The sequence below is a fragment of the Alosa alosa genome, chromosome 5, assembly GCF_017589495.1.
Source record: "Alosa alosa isolate M-15738 ecotype Scorff River chromosome 5, AALO_Geno_1.1, whole genome shotgun sequence".
Taxonomy (NCBI): Eukaryota; Metazoa; Chordata; class Actinopteri; order Clupeiformes; family Clupeidae; genus Alosa; species Alosa alosa.
Window position 1 is genome coordinate 27,772,213 of NC_063193.1, and position 21,415 is coordinate 27,793,627.

The following is a 21,415-nucleotide window of genomic DNA, read 5'->3' on the forward strand; positions in this document are numbered from 1 at the left end:
GAGGAGCAGGTTGCGATGATTTTAAAACAGCCAAATGGAGCATTGGCTTTTTCTTTGTCGTAGTAGCAATAATGGAATGGCGTTGGGAGTTTAGTTTCAAGAGGGTTTTAACATGGCTTATAATCAAGGACCGGAACTATCCTTATTACTTACAGACAACACTTTGTGTGTGTGTGTGTATACCCTGTATGTGTGCGTGTGCATGTGTGCGTGTGTGTACGTACGTGTATGTAAATGTGTACATGAACGTATGTGTATACACTGTGTGTGTTTGCAGGCCCTGAAGGAGCGTAACCACCACATGGAGCGGGTGGTGGAGCAGGAGCGGGAGGGGCGTGTTGCCATGGCGGCGGCGCTGGAGGAGTGTAAGGTGGCGGTGAGCGGCGAGCAGGCGGAGCTGAGCCGCTGCCGCACGCAGCTGGAGCAAGAGCGGCAGAAGGTGGCCGAGCTCTACTCCCTCCACAGCAACGGAGACCGCAGCCACATCCACCAGCTGCTGGAGAACGCCCGCCTGGACAAGGAGCAGGCTCAGCGCCGAGCCGGCACGCTGCAAGACCAGCTCACACACACACGCACGGAAGTCAGCCGCCTGCAGGACACACTCAACAAGGTAGTGCTACACACACACACACACACACACACACACACACACACACACACACACACACACAGACACCTGCAGGACACACTCAACAAGGTAGTGCTACACACACACACACACACATGCACACACAGACACGCACCCACACACAGACACGCTGCAAGACCAGCTCACACACACGCACGGAAGTCGGCCGCCTGCAAGACACACTCAACAAGGTAGTGCTACACACACACACACACAGACACGCACACAGACACACACACACGCATCCAAACACACGCACAGAAGTCAGCCGCCTGCAGGACACACTCAACAAGGTAGTGCTACTCACACACACACACACACACACAGACATGCACACAGACACACACACGCATCCAAACACACGCACAGAAGTCAGCCACCTGCAGGACACACTCAACAAGGTAGTGCTACACACACACACACGTGCACCCAAACACGTGTACAGACACGCATCCACACACAGACACCTGCAAGACACACTCAACAAGGTAGTGCTACACACACACACACACATCCAAACACACGCACAGAAGTCAGCCACCTGCAGGACACACTCAACAAGGTAGTGCTACACAGACACACACACACACACACACACACACACACACACACACACACGTGTACAGACACGCACCCACACACAGACACCTGCAAGACACACTCAACAAGGTAGTGCTACACACACACGCACAGATACGCACACACACACAGACACCTGCAGGACACACTCAACAAGGTAGTGCTACTACTTGTACAACCATGGAAATGTAATTCGAGCTACAACCAAAGGCTGCTTCTGGAAACATACTGTACACATACACATGTGAGGTTAGCGGTTAGCGTCTCCCTTGTGCTGTATGTATGTGAGGTTAGCAATTAGCATCTCTTGTCTCTTCAGTGCTGTGTGTATGTGAGGTTAGCAGTTAACGTCTCTTCAGTGCTGTGTGTATGTGAGGTTAGCGATTAGCGTCTCTTCAGTGCTGTGTGTATGTGAGGTTAGCGTCTCTTCAGTGCTGTGTATGTGAGGTTAGCGGTTAGCGACTCTTCAGTGCTGTGTGTATGTGAGGTTAGCGGTTAGCGTCTCTTCAGTGCTGTGTGTATGTAAGGTTAGCAGTTAGCGTCTCTTCAGTGCTGTGTGTATGTGAGGTTAGCGGTTAGCGTCTCTTCAGTGCTGTGTGTATGTGAGGTTAGCGGTTAGCGACTCTTCAGTGCTGTGTGTATGTGAGGTTAGCGGTTAGCGTCTCCCCTCACCTGGCTTGTTTCCCTGCAGCTGGATGGCGAGTACCGTGAGTTCCAGGGCCAGGTGCAGCAGGAGCTGTCGGAGCAGAAGCGGGCGCTGGAACTGCAGAGGGGCGTTCTGCAGGAGCGCGACGCCCAGATCAGCGACATGAAGGACACCATCTTTGAGTTGGAGGACGAGGTGGAGCAGCACCGCGCCGTCAAGCTCCACGACAACCTCATTATTTCCGAGCTCGAGAGTAAGACGCCTCACCGTGTGTGTGTGTGTGTGTGTGTTGCGTTGCACAGGCCGGATTGGACAGATCCTGTTGCAGTGCCACTCCGTCGTTACTGGTGACTTTGGGTCCATCTGACTGAGGAATCTGTGTGTGTGTGTGTGTGTGTGTGTGTTTCCTTACTTCTTACATGTAACTTCTACCACTATATAAATATCTCTGCCCTTGTGTCTGTGTGTGTGTGTGTGTGTGTATGCGTGTGTTTTGTGTCTGCGTGTCTTTGTGGTCGTGTGTGTCCCTCTACAGACTCTGTAAAGAAGCTGCAGGACCAGAAGCACCTCATGGAGCGAGAGATTAAGATCCTTCACCGTCGCCTGAGAGTGAGAAGGATACACACACACACACACACATCATCAAATCTTAAAGACAAACCACACATGCCACAAACCACACATGTACAGCTTGTTGCCCAACGCCCACTAACAGTATGTGTGTGTGTGTGTGCGTGTGTGTGTGTGTGTGTGTGTTCAGGAGGAGTCTGCTGAGTGGCGGCAGTTCCAGGCAGACCTGCAGACTGCGGTGGTCATCGCTAATGACATCAAGTCGGAGGCGCAGGAAGAGATCGGGGATCTACGCCGCCGCCTGCAGGAGGCACTGGAGAAGAACGACAAACTCGGCAAAGAGCTTGAGGAGGTCAAAAACCGCAAGTATGTACGGGGAAGCGCGCGCACACACACACATCATCATGTGTGTGAACAGACAATTTTGAGGCTTGTGTGATTTGTATAGTTAGGATTTTAACATGATCTGCGTGTGTGTGTCCGTTCGTGCGTGCGTATGTTTGTGTGTCCCCGCGTGGCGCAAGTCGCAAGGCGTGTCGGTCCGTGTCGGCGTGTTTGTTTCCCCGCGTTCGCGCGGTGCGCATGCCCAGCGCGTGTGTGTGTGTGTGTCTTGTAGGCATGAGGAGGAGCGTGGGCGTGTGTATAACTACATGAATGCGGTGGAGAGGGATCTGGCCGCGCTGAGGCAGGGGATGGGCCTGAGCCGCCGCTCGTCCACCTCCTCAGAGCCCTCCCCCACCGTCAAAACACTCATCAAGAGCTTTGACAGCGCCTCGCAAGGTACACTCACACACACACACACACACACATACATACATACATATTTTACACACACACACACACACACACACAAGGTTGCCTACTTCTAGCATGGCAAGCTAATGTTAAATCCCTAGTGCAAATTGCTCTATACCAGACATAATGCCAAAAGTAATTGCATTTCCACATTTATAGCCTTAAAGGTGCCATGTGTAAGAATTGAGGTAAAAATATCCATAAAATGAGCTACACGCATCAAAAGAATGAGAAGAAATAAGGGCGATGATGTCATTAAAAAAATGGCAAGGTATAGTGCTGTAGAGATATCAACCAGAATTAGCATGCTAAATTACTAGCCACAGCCCAACAGGTGTCATAATACCAGCTTCGGCCATGGGAGGCGGTATGCGGGCAACATAACCGCCAGCCAAACTGCAATACACGTTTCTCGGTTGTTACTCTAGGGTAGACCAACTCACTTTCTGGAGGTATACTGCCTCCATCTTTTATGGAATGTGGAGTATGAATTGATTTTTTGGCGGATATTACACATGGCACCTTTAACAAACCCTGATCCTGAAAATTTACTTTTTTAGCTTTACAGTTGAATTGAAAATTTAATTTTCTGTTGGATTGAATTGAAAATTTAAGTTTATGTTGTTGTCTGTTGACGCTGCGAAACTTTTTGAAAACGGAAAGAAAAAAAATATCGTTTTCAAAACCTTTCGTTCTTGTGTGGGCGGGGCCTCAGTCTGCACTCCCCCTCCCTCCCCCACAGGTCCCGGCCCCAACTCTGCTGCCGCTGCTGCTGCTGCTGTTGCCGTGGCTGCAGCAAGTACCGTTCCCACGCCAACGACCAACACACTGCCCCGCACTCCACTCAGCTCCAGTCCCATGAAAACACCACCTGCAGCCGCCGTCTCGCCCATACAGGTGTGTGTGTGTGTAAAATATGTGTGTGTGTTTGTGTGTTTCTCAGTCACAAACCCAAGAAGAACTGCCTTTTTAAGGTCATGCCACAGCGTCTCAATAGGATTCAGGTCAGGGCTTTGACTAGGCCACTCCAAAAGCCACTCCAAAAGTCTTCATTTTATTTTTCTTCAGCCATTCAGAGGTGGACTTGCTGGTCTGTTTTGGATCATTGTCCTGCTGCAGAACCCAAGTTTCTCTTCAGCTTGAGGTCACAAACAGATGGCCAGACATTCTCCTTCAGGATTTTTTGGTAGACAGCAGAATTCATGGTTCCATTTATCACAGCAAGTCTTCCAGGTCCTGAAGCTTCAAAACAGCCCCAGACCATCACACTTCCATCACCATATTTTACTGTTGATATCATGTTTTTTTTTCTGAAATGTGGTGTTACTTTTACGGCAGATGTAATGGGACACACACCTTCCAAAAAGTTCAGCTTTTGTCTCATCTGTCCACAGAGTATTTCCCCAAAAGTCATGGGGATCATCAAGATGTTTTCTGGCAAAAAATGAGACAAGCCTCTGTTCATTTTTCACAGCAGTGGTTTTCATCTTGGAACTCTGCCATGCAGGCCATTTTTGTCCAGTCTTTTTCTTATGGTGGAGTCATGAACACTGACCTTAAACTGAGGCCTGCAGTTCTTTGGATGTTGTTGTGGGGCCTTTTGTGACCTCTTGGATGAGTTGTCGATGCGCTCTTGGGGTAATTTTGGTCTGCCGGCCACTCTTGGGAAGGTTCACCACTGTTCCATGTTTTCGCCATTTTTGGATAATGGCTCTTACTGTGGTTTATAACCTTTTCCTAGGGATGTGACGCTCAAAACTGACGTCTCGAATTAGTGTCAAGGCTTCGAAGCACAAGTGTTTCGAAACGTGGTTCAAAACAGCCATGTCGTTGCCACTGCTTCGAAACATCGTTCAAAATGCCCATGTCATGTGACCAAAACTCGGGTCGGGGTAAGATCCGGAAAGGACCACGGGGCGGGAATCGAACCCGGGTCACCGGCGTACGGTGCAGGTGCCCCAGCCAGTTGTGCCACGGCTGGGGCCATGATGTCTAGCTTAGTCTTATTTAAGTGATTTCTTGATTGAGAACAGGTGTGGCAGTAATCAGGCCTGGGTGTGGCTACAGAAATTTAACTCAGGTGTGATGAAGCACAGTTAGGCTATGTTTTCACAGGGGTGGCAAACACTTTTTCACACAGGGCCGTGTAGGTTTGGATTTTTTCCGCCTTAATAATATCAACCTATATTTAATAACTGCATTTTGTGTTTACTTGTGTTATCTTTGTCTTATATTTAAATTTGTTTGATGATCTGAAACATTTAGGTATGACAAACATACGAAAATAAGAAATCAGGAAGTAAGTGTGTGTGTGTGTGTGTGTGTGTGTACACGCTGTCTGTAAATATTCTTACTGGTTTTCCTTGGCAGAGACACTCCATGGGAAATTCTGTAGCTGCAGCCAAGCCTCTCTCCTCCCTCTCCGACAAGAGACCCAGCTACACGGACATCACCATGCCCAGTAAGTGATGGTGTGTGTGTGTGTGTGTGTGTGTGTGTGTGTGAGTGCAAGAGTTTGTAGTCAACTTAAAATACCTTCCTCAACGAAAACAGTATTCCCGACTCCATTCCAATTAGGTTTTAGATCAAATCACAGCACAAAAATGGCCCTAGTAAAAATATCTTGATGATCTCAGAATGATTTCAGACTTGCTACTGACTTAAACAATCCAAACAGTCTCAATCCTTATTCTTCTAGATTTGAGTGCAGAATTGAGTGCAGCATTCGACACCATTGATCATCATAACATTTTAATGCATCGCCTTGCAAAGTGGGTTGGTCTTTCTGATAATGTTTTAAACTGGTTTCAAACCCACATTACTGGCAGAGATTGTTATGTTAGTCTAGGAGATCATGTGTCTGTAAAACATGATTTGTCCTTCAGTGTGGCCCAAGGGAGCTGTCTTGGTCCTCTGCTTTTCCCCCTCTATATAATAAATCTTCAAATTATGGCCGGGATTCTATTTATAGCTGGACCTCGGATAATAACCGGGAGCGTGGTCGATCCGGGGTGGTAATGCCTACCAGTAGGGCTATCAGTCCACAAGTACTATAGGACATTGTTTCGATTTAACTCAATGAAATAAGAGCTCTTCTTAATATTTTGCTGTTGGTTGGTTTAATAGCCTACTGTTGCCAATGAAAAGTCGTTGTCCTGCACCATGGGTCTCCAACACGTCGCTCTCAAGCCCATCGCAAGCCGCCCCCTTTTGAGCTTGCCAGAGGCTGAAGCAGTACTACATTTAAACACAATTGTTGCCGCGAGGCATTCCAGCCTACAAATTTTAATAAAAAATAACTCAATTTACAGTAGGCTACCTGGTTACGCAATAAGGTTTCCATTAGAGCACAGCGCACATAAATGAAAGCGGCTGCCTTGTTTCGCAATAAAAAGCGGGTGGAAATCCTAACACTTTTTCAACTACATATAATAAATACATATAATCAAACAGTCCAAAAGTAAATTAAATCCCAAACCAAATCGAAAATCTACTGGTTTTGGTAGCCTACCGCTTTGAGGTCTGCCTCCAGTAAAGGCCTGTGCTTTGCGCAGCCTAAGTAAATAAAAGACCCCGGTCATAATTTGAGGATTTACGGTATGCTTCCGTTAGGAAACATCAGAAGTCAGCATAATGTAAACATCCACAGCTATGCAAATGATGTCCAATTATATATTTCTGTGGAGCCAACTAACCTCGATGGCCTTTGCTCCCTTCTCGCATGCTTAACCTCCATTAATCAGTAGATGAGCAACAATTTTTTAAAAGCTAAATGACGATAAAACAGAGGTACTTTTGGTTGAACCCAAATCAAAGTGAGACACTTTGTAATCTTGGGAACCTGACACACCAGGTCAAATCAAAAGTAACAAGCCTAGGTGTCTTAGATACAGAGTTAAGCTTCAAGCCCCATATTGGTAACATTACCCAGACAGCTTATTTCCACCTGAGAAACATTGGCAAAGTGCTGCCTTTTTTAACTCAACAAGGTGCAGAGAAACTAATCCTAGCCTTTATCTCTAGCAGGTTAGATTACTGCAATGCACTTTTTACAGGCCTCCCAAAAAAGCTCCTGCTGCTTGACTTTTAACTAAGACCAAGACGAGAGAGCACATCAACCATGTGTTAGCTGAACCCCCAAAAAAAAAAAAAAAAAAAAAAATCATCAGCATATTGTACTTAAATGTAATGCAATGCAAATGCAATCCTTCCCTTTGCAATTCAGCCGACAGAGATTTGGGACTGTTACGGCCACTTTGGCCTCTCGGCTGTTCTCTACTTATTTTGTCTGCCTCTCCTCTCATAGGCCTGGTGCCGTGTGTCCCAGGATAGTGGGTGTGCCAGCGTATGGGGCGTGTCCCACCTTACCGGATAAATCTGCCCTTGAGTTAGTTGGGGTTAGAGTTAGCCGGACATCCTGTGTGTGTGTGTGTGTGTGTGTGTAAGAGAATGATATTTATCTCTGTAGCCTGTGTAACCAGCGGTGTGTGTGTGTCAAAGAGGGCCATATTTATCTCTGTAGCTTGTGTGTGTATTTGTGAGCAGAGCAGATGTGTTGGTTCATATCAGAGCTGCGATCTTGTGTGAAATGTCATGGAAACTCATGAAGCATGACAATCTTTCGTTTATCAAGAAATTCTCTCTCTCTGCCACCCCTTCCATCTCTCTTTTTCTCTCTCTTTTCTCTCTCTCTCTCTCTCTCTCTCTCTCTCTCTCTCTCCCTCCAGCTGATCATCTGTTGCGGGCAGCATCCAGTGGTCGTCCAGCCCCGGTTCTTCAGAGAGTCTCAAACTTGGACTCATCCAAAGCCATCTCAGGTGTGTGTGTTTGTGCGTGCGTTTAGCCCTTAGCCCTAACATGTTCAGTAAAGTATATACTGGGTGGTGGAAGGTCATACAAGGTCACTGAAATGTTGTCAATGAAAATGGGTCGGAATCTGGAACATTGAGTCAGTAGAATAACCCTGTGTGTGTGTGTGTGTGTGTGTGTGTGTGTTTGTGTTTCAGTCTCTCGTAGGAGCAGTGAAGAGGTTTCAACTCCTGAGGGAAGCTCTGGCTCTTCCCTGATGGCTGCCACTCCTCTCAGCCTCAGCTCACCCTCACCCACAGCACGCAGCAGACTCCGGTACACACACACAAATACAGTACAAGGTGTTTTCACACTTGGTCCCTTTCAGGCTTCTAAACGAACTCAGATCGATGACTCAGCATTTTTTGTGCTTAAGTGAGCTGAGCACGCCAACCAAACTCAGACCCCTCCTAATGTTGAACCGAACTGAGACCACTTTGAAGTCTGCGGCACGGTTCGCATTATCCTTGCATTTTGAACACAAATCGTCCTGGGTTCTCATTCACATATTGCATTGTAGGCTAGTCTATTTTGTCCTACTTGACTTTCCATTGCCAACAGAGTAGGCATGTCGTTTATTATTTAAAAAATAAAATTATAAAATTAAATTTGGTGTGTTCTAACGTTAACGCTGAATTTCTTTTCACCCAAGCTATTGGTAGCCTAACTAATGAAGAATTAGCAAACTTTGGATTACATTGCTCACAATTTTTCATGATCTGCTAGGCTCTGTCGAACTCTTCTTGCAGGTAGAAAACGTATGAGTAGCCTACATACTGAGCAGCGCAGTTAACAGGCTGCTGCTCACTTGTCATTTTGGAGGTGAGCTGAAGTTGGGCATAGCAACAGTAACCAGGTGGGGTGGGCCCACCACTGAGTTAGACAGTGTGATTGGCTGGCATGTTCTGCAGTAACTTCAGATCAAAATTCCTTCAGAAAATATATTATCATATATCATCAGAAAAAAATGAATTTATTAAACAAAATCACCAATTGACCCCAAGAGAAGGTATAGTGTGAACAGGAAGGAAACTGAGGCCCGACCAGAGGTGAAGTGCACCAGTCCTTTTTAAAATTAACTCATAATGTGGTTCTTTAAAAAGGGACTACAGTATATGTGAAAACACACACACACACACACACACACTCCTTGCCCTCATCCACAGCACGCCACAGACTCAGGTACACATACACACACACACATACAGTATAGAAATTGATGCACAGATAATTGCATATACACTTATACACATATACATATCACATACACATTCAAATACACATACTCATATTCATGATGATGTATTACATACTGTAGTGGTACAAGATACCAGTCACATTGCAGACTCCTGACCTCTTGCCATCTCTATTTAATTTGTTTAATTTAGTTTATTCTATTTATTGATCCTAGCTGAAGTCGAAGATGTTTTTCACAAAAGAATTTCACCCACTTCAGAATTGGACTCAAAATCAGACATATTTGGACTGTTTATACTGTAATTGTGTGATGTGATCCTAAACTCGAACCCTGAACACATGCACACATACAAAAACTCACAGCCAAATACACAAGTGTAACTCTGTGTGTGTGTGTTGGTATGTATGTACTGTGTGTGTGTGTGTGTGTGTGTGTATGTATGTATGTGCGTGTGTGTGTGTGTGTGTGTGTGTGTGTGCGCAGAGAGGAGCGGAAGGACCCATTATCTGCCCTGGCTCGAGAGTACGGGGGTTCCAAGAGAAATGCTCTGTTGCGATGGTGTCAGAAGAAGACAGAGGGATACCAGGTGTGTGTGTTTTTTGTGTGTGTGCGTGTTTGACTTGACCGCAAATATCATGGTCAGACCTGAACCGATGTGCCAGATGACTACAACGGACCCAGTTCAGTTCCAGATGGAACGATTTTATTGACCAATATTTGAGTTCAAAATAATTGAGTCAATATTTTATTGACTGTCTATGCACAATTTCAACCAAATTTTGCTGCTCTTATTTTTTTCATTATTATATGTGCCCTCTTATTTACTTATTTACTTAGTTTTTTGTTTACTTGAATGTTATGTTTGTCTGTGGACCTAAATTGGTAAAATATGTCTTGTCTTCACCGTGGGATAGTGAGAAACGTAATTTCGATCTCTTTGTATGTCTGGAACATGTGAAGAAATTGACAATAAAGCTGACTTTGACTTTGACTTTGACGATTTCTGTAGCCCAAGGCCTGAACCCAACTTAGCACTGGGGGACGGTTGCCAGGAAATATTTTCTTTTAACAAGATTAATCACTTATCCAACCAGGCTTAAAACTCCATCAACCCAGGACCCTTTACACAGGCTATGGGCCCCTTACACAGTTTCTGGGCCCTTTACACAGGCTTTGGGCCCCTTTACACAGGCTATGGGCTCTTTATACAGGCTATGGGCCTTTTATACAGTCTATGGGCCTCTTGTACAGTCTGGGCCCCTCCAGGTCAGCCCAGGGCCTTGGCATGAGCTACAGTGATAGGAGACCGAGGCAGTGGTAGTGTAGTGGCTAGGGAGCTGGTCTGGAATGCAGTGGCCTGTAAGTTGTGGGTTCAATTCCCAGCTTCCAACCTTTGTGCCCTTGAGCAAGGCACTGAACAAGGACGTAGCCTCGTGAGACCAGCCTGATCTCGCGAGCTCCATTTTTTCCACTCGCAGATCAGCCTGGCTTCTTGTTTGGAGCCGTTCGCCAAACGAACGGCCAATCAGCGTTGGTTTTGAGGCGGGTTTAGGTTAAGGGTACCCTAGCTTGTGGTTGTATTATCATCGTCGCTCTGTTAGTACGTCAGACGCTTTGTTGATCTGATTGGTTGATTTGGCCCGTCATAGACAGATGGTTTATCCAATCAGCTAACCAGTATTTTCGCCCCTTCCCAAAAGTTCTCCAACGGAAAGGTCCCAGATGGATATGCCAAGCAAATGCTAAGCAATCCATCTGGCGAAGTGAGGTTACCGAGGACGTTCCTTGTTATATGATTGACACATGTAAGTCTCTTTGGATAAAAGCGTCTGCTAAATGAATACATGTAAATGTAGGAGGCAGTGACGGCATGTGTGATCTTAAGGTGTGTCTCCAAAACGAAGGCACCTGTGGGAGTGTATTTGCCGAAGCGCAGGCTGGTGTGTCGAGTAAACACATTACCAAACCATCCCGTGTGTCCAGGGCAGGATCCAGGTCGGCGGGTAAACCGTAAACCATAAAGTGTAAACAATACTGTTTGCTCATAGAGGGCAGCCAGGTGCTTCGCACGCACTGGCAGCTCAGGTACATGGTCCCAAACAGGAGTAGAGTGTGAGCATTGGCGGACTGGGCATCTGCCATACCGGGCATTTTCCCGGTGGGCCGACGCACCTTTTTTAAATTACTTATGGGGAAAAAACACTCGAAATCACGCACTGAAGACTCATACATTCCCGGGAGAAGTGCAGCAGAGCAAATGTCACGTGATCACTAGTGGGTCACAACGTTGTCCCACGCAGCCTAATGTTTATTTTGTGCAGCAATAGTAGCCTACTTTGGATTTTATCGCTTAATTCTGTTCAAGTAGCATTGATGAGACAGTCACGTTTTTTCCTACACGGTATTATATGTAGAGAAAACATTAGCCTTTGAGTATTTTAATAGTCAGTTGTAAACAAATAACTATTCTCACGTAACTCTTTTGTAAATGGACTGAAGTTCGCTCTAAATATCTACTTTACCGATTATGCTAACCGTTAGCATCTCTATGGGATTTCTCATTTACATTAGCCATAAGCTAACGCATTAGTTTCTATTCTGTAACTTGGAATGCTAGCCTACGTGATTGCTCTAAAACAAAACATAGAAGGAAATAATTGAGATGTAGGCTACTCTGTTGGTCTGCTCTTAGTTTTACATTGAATCCTATGTAAAGGTTTGAAAGGAACTTCAGCTTCAGACTTTCTCTTGGTAAACTGTTAGGCCTATTCATCTTCTCTAATGTAGCTGGCTAGACCATGTCATTGCCACACACACAAGTGGGGGCAGAATTGGAAATGTGTCAGAGTGACAATGCATTGGTTGATTTGGTTAAAAAGTCACAGGTTAGGTTATTGGTTATTATTGTAATGATGCTATTCATAAATAATGAGCTGTAAAGTAACTCAGACTTTAACAAAAACATTTTTTTAAAGGATATCGACTAATTATCGTTATCGTCAAAATCACAAAAAATATCGAGATATTATGTTTTGTCCATATCGCCCACCCTTACACAGGACTGGTCCAATAAAAGCTCACGTCAGGCCCCACCCCTCCCATTTTGGCTCAGAGCCAGGATTCTGTGAGCGCATCAAAAGTTTATCGAAGTTGCCTACACAGAATTTCGGCGGGTGCCGGTAGTGACAATTGTGCAAAATTAACCCAATGTAAAAGCTTCAAAATTACAATATTGCAAGTAGGCTAGCATATGTCAGCAACATGTTGAAGTTCGTTGAGTTTGAACGATGTAAGCAAGCAAGGGACAGTGAGCAGGTGGAGAGTGCGAGCCTAGTTGAGGCTACATGATAAGAACTCAGTGGTGGAACAGGTAGGCTGTGACATGCATGCCATGCTGACTATGATAATTATGATGACTTGTTAATTGCGATAATATAATGATATGGTAGCCTATAACATAGTAAGGCCGTGCTGTGATTATAATAACAAATAGCTACATTTTCTAAATGAATGATTTGCAAACCCGGACAGCAAAATAGTTTCAAATCTACGTTAATTGTTGGTCAGATTGATCAGTTTACGTCAGACGCCCAAAATTCAACATCGATGGCATGAGTGGTGGTTGGTCTCTCAAAGTAGAGAAGGGTTCTATCTTGGAAGGGTTATCATGGTAAAGAAGGGCTAAAAGACTGTAGACTGACGGAAATGTAGGTTAAACGTCACGTCATGCACAAGCCAACTAAGCTGTATATATAACCTATACGATAGGCTACTGAAGACACTAAAGATAATTAGTTCATGTAGCTGTACTGTTCCAAAATGTACCAGCAATGTAGGTAGGTAGTATAGCCTACAGGAATAAAATATTTCCAGCAACAGCCCTGTTTGTGTTGTTTCAGTTGTCCTACAGTGATAACTGGTATAAATTACATTAATGTCTTAAGACAATCTGGGTAATTTAACTCTTTACACATAGGCTTCAGTAATTTTTGGTGCTGCTGTTAATTGTAGCCTATTGAATTTTGAAATGATACTTTGAATTCAAGCAGAAACTCTTCTTTAATAATTGCTTGTTAGCCTACTTGAATATGGAGATCATACTGTATGCTCCATGCCTACCTCTGATCAGTCAGAGAGATAACCAATGAGGCCTACATCACTTTCAGTGCTCCATGACAGTTGAAAATATATGCATATATTTAAGGGTAATGCAAAGATTTTGTATATAATTAGGTGTTCCTGACTGATTTGAGGGCCGCTTGGGCCAAATATGCCAGGGCCAATTTTTGTTCCCAGTCCGCCCCTGAGTGTGAGTCTCTGCATTGGCAGCTCAGGTACATGGTGCCAAACAGGAGTAGGGTGGTTTATCTGTGATGTTATTTAACCTGGTTTATCTGTGGTGCCATTTAAACAGTTTTTTTTTTCTGTTATGTTATTTAAAGGTGCTCTAAGCGATGTCATACGTTTTTTAGGCTACATTTTTTTTTCTCACTTACAGCAAACATCACCTCACCATCCGCTAGCTGCCTATGTCCTGAATACACTGTAAAAAAATGCGATCTCTGTGGACAACCCAGGCTCCAATCAGCCACAAAACAACTTGGGTAAACCTTGCCCATAAAAACATAACAAACTGCAAATCACCAACAAGATGCGTGTTTAGGAGAGTTTCAATTGCACGGGAGGGAGGGTGAGGAAGTAGCGAGCTAGCTTTCTGTTTTGTTTGAACGTCAACAGAAGTGACGTTACCCAGCATCGCTCAGAGCGCCTTTAAACTGATTTATCTGTAATGTTATTTAAACTGGTTTGCCTGTGAGACTATTGTAACTGTTTTATTTGCCTGTCTCTTGCCTGTCCATCTTTCCATCGCTGCCCCTGCATCTCTCCCTGGTGGTCCCCTGGCGTGTAGAACATTGACATCACTAACTTCAGCAGCAGCTGGAACGATGGCTTGGCTTTCTGCGCTGTCCTCCACACCTACCTGCCTGCACACATCCCCTACCATGAGCTCAACAGCCAGGACAAGGCAAGGCCCACCAGGCTGCTACTCACTACTCACGTTCTGTGTGTGTGTGTGTGTGTGTGTGTGTGTGTGTCTGTGTGAGTTCACGTGCATCCAGAGGCGGCTCGTGGTGTAGGGCAGTGGTTCTTAACTGGTGGGTCGGGACCCAAAAGTGGTTTGTGGAACCGTTCTGGGTGGGTCGCGGAGCTTGTGAAAAAAAAAAAGCCATTTTAAATGCTACTTTATCAGATCTAATATCGGACCTTTATTTTTATAAGACTTTATTCATATATCAGTCATTGCCATGGACATAGACAATGTTAATGTGGCAGGTTATATTAGACATCAGTTTAGTGGTATACGGAAGTAGGCTACAACCCTGAATATTTGAAGTAGGACATGGATTCACTTAAATTGAGGATAAAATGAGACTGAAACCCCAGTGTGTGGTGTGCAGTGAATTGCTGGCACATGAGAGCATGAAATCCTCAAAACAAAAATGCTACATGGAAACTAAGTACCCCTGTCAAAGACAAACCTGCAAATCAGCATTTTCCAAACAAGTAGGCCTACAGGCACTTTGAGTGTCCTACCATGTAGCTCAGCGTATTCATTGGCCTGACAGCGGAAAAAAAATATATGGGTCGCGACTAAATGAACATTGGAAATTGTGGGTCTCAAAGCCAGACCAGTTAAGAACCACTGGTGCAGGGCACATTGAAGCTGCTGATTGAAGAGAATGATAAGTGTTAAGAGAAGCTAATCAGTCTCCCTGTGAAGATAATCAGTCTTCCTGTGAGAAGTATAGTGCTCCAGTGCTTATATCATACAGACTGAAGACCAACACATCCCTGCTGCACATACAGAATCACAATGTTGCCAGGTTGAATTTGTCTGTGAAGATAAAGTGCAAAAGAATATGGAAATTCACTTAGTCATTTGATAAGACTATTTAAATTAAAATGTCATTAACCTGATAAACTTGTGTTTGCATTACACACGTTTTTTGTCGTGTCTGTGTATGTTTGTGTGTTTTTCATTGTAGAATCCTACTGTTTTCGTTGTTAGTGCATAACATAATTAGAATTAATTTCAAGTTTTGTTACTTTGTGCTATTGTCATCATAATGGTGTAACTGACTCTGTGTTTGTGTGTCTTGTTTAGAGACGGAACCTCACCTTAGCCTTCCAGGCAGCAGAGAGTGTGGGCATCAAGTCCACTCTGGTAAATTACTCAAGTATCTGTGTATCTCTATCTATCTATCTATCTATCTATCTCTATCTATCTATCTCTCTCTCTCTCTCTCTCTCTCTCTCTCTCTCTCTCTCTCTCTCTCTCTCTCTCTTTTTTTTTTTTCTTTCTCTCTCTTTCTGTCTGAGATGTTTGTCTCCCTTTCTTTGTCTGTATCTGAATAACTCATTTACTCTCTCTCTCTCTCTCTCTCTCTCTCTCTCTCTCTCTCTCTCTCTCTCATGTAGGATATTAATGAGATGGTTCACACGGAGCGACCGGACTGGCAGAGTGTTATGACCTACGTCACAGCCATCTACAAATACTTTGAGACATAAGCTTACCTTCCTCCTTCACGTCTCCATAGAAACTACAGTCCGCTGTCTGTCCATGTCCGCTGACCTCGCTGAACCAAATAGACACAACATGTACCAGTTCCCAGGTTTACCTCTGCAGTCCCCTGCACAGCACCAACACAGTGTTACCCCTACACATCAGATCTGAAGAACCCCAACAGACCATCTTCTAAGAACCCCAAGAGACCCATCTCTCTAGAACCCCAACAGACCATCTCCGAAGAACCCCAACAGACCATCTCTCTAAGAACCCCAACAGACCCATCTCTCTAGAACCCCAACAGACCATCTCTCTAGAACCCCAACAGACCATCTCTCTTGAACCCCACCACCTTATCACATCAACAGATCAACTATCCAGAACCTCAACACCTCATTACCCCAAAATAGCAACTCCAGCTTCAACTCCCCTGCATCTCTTGAACTCCTGAGTTCCTCAGTGTAACCCCCAACAAACACACTGGAAGCTCCTGCACAGGGGCCCTAAACCCGACCCATTCAGCTACACAGGGGCCCTAACCCATTCAGCTACATAGGGGCCCTAACCCATTCAGCTACATAGGGGCCCTAAACCCGACCCATTCAGCTACACAGGGGCCCTAACCCATTCAGCTACACAGGGGCCCTAACCCATTCAGCTACTTAGGGGCCCTAACCCATTCAGCTACATAGGGGCCTTAACCCAAACCCATTCAGCTACATAGGGGCCCTAACCCATTCAGCTACATAGGAGCCTTAACCCAAACCCATTCAGCTACACAGGGGCCCTAACCCATTCAGCTACATAGGGGCCCTAACCCATTCAGCTACATAGGAGCCTTAACCCAAACCCATTCAGCTACATAGGGCCCTAACCCATTCAGCTACATAGGGGCCTTAACCCAAACCCATTCAGCTACATAGGGGCCCTAACCCATTCAGCTACATGGGGGCCTTAACCCAAACCCATAACCTGAGTTGTGTTGAACCGCGCAGTTCAGCCCTGCACTCGAACCCGCAAACAGCAGCACCTCGGATCGGGAGTCGAGTGTGCTTGCAATCGAGCTAAAAGCCCAGGCTGCTAGCTCTCTTACTAGCATGTCTCTTAAGGCGTCGGGATGGAGGTTTACACAGCGTACATACTGCACAGCTACGTACCAGCTGGCTCGAGTGCAGGGCTGAGCCGCGCTGTTGAACACAAGGCAGGTTACATTGATGCCGTGACCAGGGGGGCCCTCACCTTAACCCATTCCGCTGCATGGAAGCCCTAACTCAAACCCATTCAGCTGCAGATCAGGTCCTTCAATGTGGAAGGCCTGGGACTTCTGAGACGTTACTGTGAAGTTGCCAGTATGACTTTAACCCTAAGCTAAGCTCTAAGCTCCATGGTGGATGCGGCAGTCAGCTCTGCCGCGACTGCGGAGGGAAGTTGGCCGACGTGGAATAGAACACCGGGCCCATCTGAAGGGGATCTCGCGTTCACCTGTGGCCGTCACAGGAGCGTGAAGAACACCTGCGTACAGCTCAGTCTGCATATGCAGCACAATACAAAGCTCTGCTTTCATCAGGACACAGCACTGCACTATATGGAACTCTAAAAGGCTTCCTGTGCACAGGAGCATCATTTAGTGGATTTGTACTCGTTTGTATTTTGAGCACAAACTGGAGCTGGCTTATTTTGAAGGAGAGAGACTGACTTTAGCCTGTTAAGCCTTTGACTACATTCCAGTGCCTATCATGCACACCTTCAATGAACAGTAACACTAATGAATGAAATAGTGAAGTGCATATTTAAGGTGCCTTGGGTAACACTGATGTGCTCATTTTAAACCTGTTGAGGAGTGAATTATTTTCCTGGTTCCTTCTAGAATTCTACGCAAAGATCTACAGTTTCAGTGTTCTTTAGACAGTTTATGGGGGAAATCTCTGGGTAATTGTCGCATCAGAATGCGGAACTCTCGGTTCGCGAACATTCTAATCACATATTTGTGACCGTACTCCTCAACAGGTTAAAGGTGCCTCAGATCACACTCTGATACTCATTCTCGTAGTGTTAAGGTAAAATGAGTATCTGTCCACTCAGTATTCAGTAGATCCATCACAGACTATGAGCCTGTTATGCATGAAGGAGGGACATTTACCCAGCGTAACTTACACAACATCCTAAGCACTCTAATGCCGCATTCCAGTTGTCTTGTAACACGAGTAGTGATTCGGAATGTCACATCCGTGTAAAAACCGAGGCTGGTTGCGTTCCAGATGTCAACAAAGTCGTGAGAATAAAATGCTATCGTTTAGCAATGGTCTGGTGTTAGCAGTTGTTACCAGATATAGCACACATTTACACAAACGAACATCATAGCAACAGATAGAGATTGGACACTATTGTTTCTATGACTGATTAAATGAGACAAAAACAGAACTGCTAATAAACAGTGCATATCTACGTTCTCATTAATGGGCGCAGCCATTTTGGAATTTCAAATTTTGGTACTCTGGGCTCGAAAGAGCCAGCGAGTCGGGATGCAACTTCAGGGGATGTTCAATTTGCAACTTTCGTTTAATAACTCGGGAAACAACTCTGACCGACTGAACAACTCTGCAGACAAATGGAATGAGGCATAAGGCCAATCGCCCAGCATACAGTGATGCAAGAAAGTTTTATCTTTGGGATTCCTGGAAATCTGCATAAATTTGACGTAAATTTTGTACATTGTACATTACATTAGAATAGTTTTGTTAGCAGTAGAATAATTATTCACAAAAAATGTTGACCAAAAAGTAACCAATAAGTCAACAGTAAATGCCCTTGGTGGGAAAGGGTGTGTAAACAACTTGAACAATCGCACAATTTGTTGATCAATGTCACACCAGTTAGGACTAGGAGGAATTTTGGCATTTTCCTCTGCACACAAGAATTCCAGCTAGCCTCAGCTATGTCAAAAATAACACATTTTTGTGAATACAAATTCATTTTGGCTTCTTCCAGTAATTTGGATGATTTAAATGAAGACCTGAATACATTAGGTCATATTTATGGAGTTTTTCAGAAATGTCAGGTCCATAAACTTTTTTTATGAACTGTATTTAACACTGTTACGCATGCCACACTCTAAGCATCCTTTTAGCCAGGCACCAAGTATAGCTAACTATTAGCCAGGCACCCAGTATAGCTAACTTTTTTAACCAGGCACCCAGTATAGCTAACTCTACAGCTTGTGCAGTACCCTAATCATCCTAAGAGTCAGTGTAAAACAATTGTAAAACAATCATGTACACTTCTGCCTGCACACCTCTTCTCTCTGAAAGGCATTCCACCATGTGTTATTTCACCTTTGCTTTCTGAACCTCTTGACTCGCATCTTGATTAAGGTTTCAGGAATAATTCCTTCATGTTTTTGTATAGGACACTCCTTTTCCATGACTGGTCACTAAAAAGCAGGCCTTTTTAGTTAGCTGAGATAAAAGTCAGGTTTCATTTCCTCATTTCTTTGTGTGAATTTCATGAGAATATTCCTGTGGGGCCATGTTGGCTAGGCCAACTTGCCAGGTTGTCCGTGTGTGGACAGTTTAAATCAGTGAGAGACATGCTATTTGCATTTTTGCTCTTGTGTACTTGTGCCTTAATGCTTCACCCCTGAGACATTCTTGTGACCTTGACCTTGTGACCTCATGACCTCTGTGTATTCATGTGTGTTTGAGCATGGTGCCCAACAATGTTTTATGACCACAGTCACACTTTTTCATTAAATATCAGTTTCCTTCAGACGCCATGGAGGTGTATGCGTGTATGTTAAAGACCATCACTGGCTTCTAGCTGCCCCTGATCATCTGAGCATGCCCCGTAGACTAAAGAATAGCTCGTTATCTAGACCTGAAGCTAGGTTGGGCATTTGTCTAAATGAGGTAGTCTCTGTCTCAGCTCTGATTCTCTCCGGCACCCAAACAAAGCTGCCGTTGTTCTGGAAGTGTGCAGTGTGGAAGCCAGTTGTGTTCTGAATGACATACTGCTGTCCTGTGGCTGGCTGGAGTTGTCACTTCTTAAATGCTATGTGTCAACACATGCCAAGTTGATAATTCATTCTGCTCAGTGAAGGTGCCATCATCGTTATTTACATGCTGTGAAAGGAAGAGCTATGCCAGTTACTCAAGTTAATACTCACACTTTACGTACTTCATCCTCATTACATGACCATTGCTGAAATACAAAATCTTCCTGCTTGCGTTGCATTTTACCAGGCTAAGGTTACTATCCTTAATGGTAATGGAAGTCACTTATACTTAACATTACCTTACATTTCACATACTCTTAAACTGCATAGTGAGGCTGAGTAGTCGGATGTGAGGTGAACAGTGTCACAGTCTGTCAAAACATTTAACAGAATGCAGATTTTGTTGTCTCATTTAACTTTACCTGATAGCAAAGACAGCCTGCCAAAAATAAATGCAAAAACAATCGAGCAATTATGCACCAAATTCGTACAAGATCTATTGCAGGGGTCGCCAACCTTTTTTCCTCCGAGAGCTACTTTGACAAAATGGACATGGCCGAGAGCTTTTTTTCCTCTGAGAGCTACTTTGAGGAAATGGACATGGCCGAGGGTCTTATAGTGTTATAGTAGCATGCTATGTATTCACATAGCTGATCTCCACCCAAAACCGCTGAATAAGATTTATATGCTTTTTAAAGGTTCCTTTCAACTCATTTACCTTCTCTCTTTGTATACTGTGAATTTGATTTCATAGGAATTTTAAGGAATTTTTAATGTTTCCCAAGGGTTATCAGATTTATGAACATCTTCCTCAAACTTTTTGGAGAGCTACTTAAAAACAGGTGGGGAGCTACCTGTTGGAGACCCCTGACCTATTGTTTGGTAAGCATGAAGGAAGTATGTATCCTTCAACCTCATATCTTATGAATGGAGTTATGGAGCTTTGGCTGTTATCAACTGTTGCTGGACTCGTGCATGGTGAATGTGCTTCTGAATGTGTGTACTGCAGCTCATAAACAAATGTTACCATGTATGCTCAAGACACACAGATGCCATTCTCTTTCAGGCCACCCAGAGGTACTGTAGTTGCTCTCTCATAAATATGTTAGACAACATCAACTAAGACCCCTTTTCCTTAATGTTTGATTACTTTGACAGTGACCAGACTTTGACCTGAGTTGTGGACACAATGCTTTCACTCTCATCGCTTGGATGCATGGCCATTGGGCTTCCAGCCACACAGAAATAATTGATGCTTTCCTTTAAGCCTTCATCCTCATGGCCTTCTGCTTCAGGAAAAAGAACAGACTCCTCTTTTACATATGATGTGTTTTGTTTGTTTTTATAATTAAATCTATTTTGAAGAATAGATCAAATGTCCCTTGCTGATGATCAAGAGGGCAAAAGTATTGTTGACTATCAAGGTCACTTGGAGCCACCCCTGACAGTTTATTGATGGAGTGTATTATGTCTATATTTATATTGGTTAGCAATATTAAAAAACTGCACCAACAAAGCTGAAGTTTGTATCTGGTTTGTGTCTAAGGAAAGCAGAAGCCAATGTTGTGTGTTGTGTCTTAAAGGAGTTTCAA

General features: G+C 44.5%; 1 protein-coding gene across 1 annotated transcript in view; it reads left to right on the forward strand.

Annotated features, from left to right (window-relative positions):
* specc1la (sperm antigen with calponin homology and coiled-coil domains 1-like a) overlaps nt 1-21,326 on the forward strand; it is a 40,137-nt gene extending 18,811 nt beyond the window's left edge. The window contains exons 8-20 of the mRNA XM_048244542.1: nt 278-610; nt 1,899-2,106; nt 2,389-2,462; nt 2,614-2,789; nt 3,040-3,203; nt 3,961-4,115; nt 5,589-5,679; nt 7,946-8,035; nt 8,225-8,342; nt 9,748-9,850; nt 14,174-14,290; nt 15,431-15,490; nt 15,745-21,326. Of these exons, the coding sequence (XP_048100499.1) occupies nt 278-610; nt 1,899-2,106; nt 2,389-2,462; nt 2,614-2,789; nt 3,040-3,203; nt 3,961-4,115; nt 5,589-5,679; nt 7,946-8,035; nt 8,225-8,342; nt 9,748-9,850; nt 14,174-14,290; nt 15,431-15,490; nt 15,745-15,834 (1,779 nt within the window). The 3' untranslated portion in view covers nt 15,835-21,326. The remainder of the gene's footprint in view (nt 1-277; nt 611-1,898; nt 2,107-2,388; nt 2,463-2,613; nt 2,790-3,039; nt 3,204-3,960; nt 4,116-5,588; nt 5,680-7,945; nt 8,036-8,224; nt 8,343-9,747; nt 9,851-14,173; nt 14,291-15,430; nt 15,491-15,744) is intronic.
* Nucleotides 21,327-21,415: the final 89 nt, after the last annotated feature.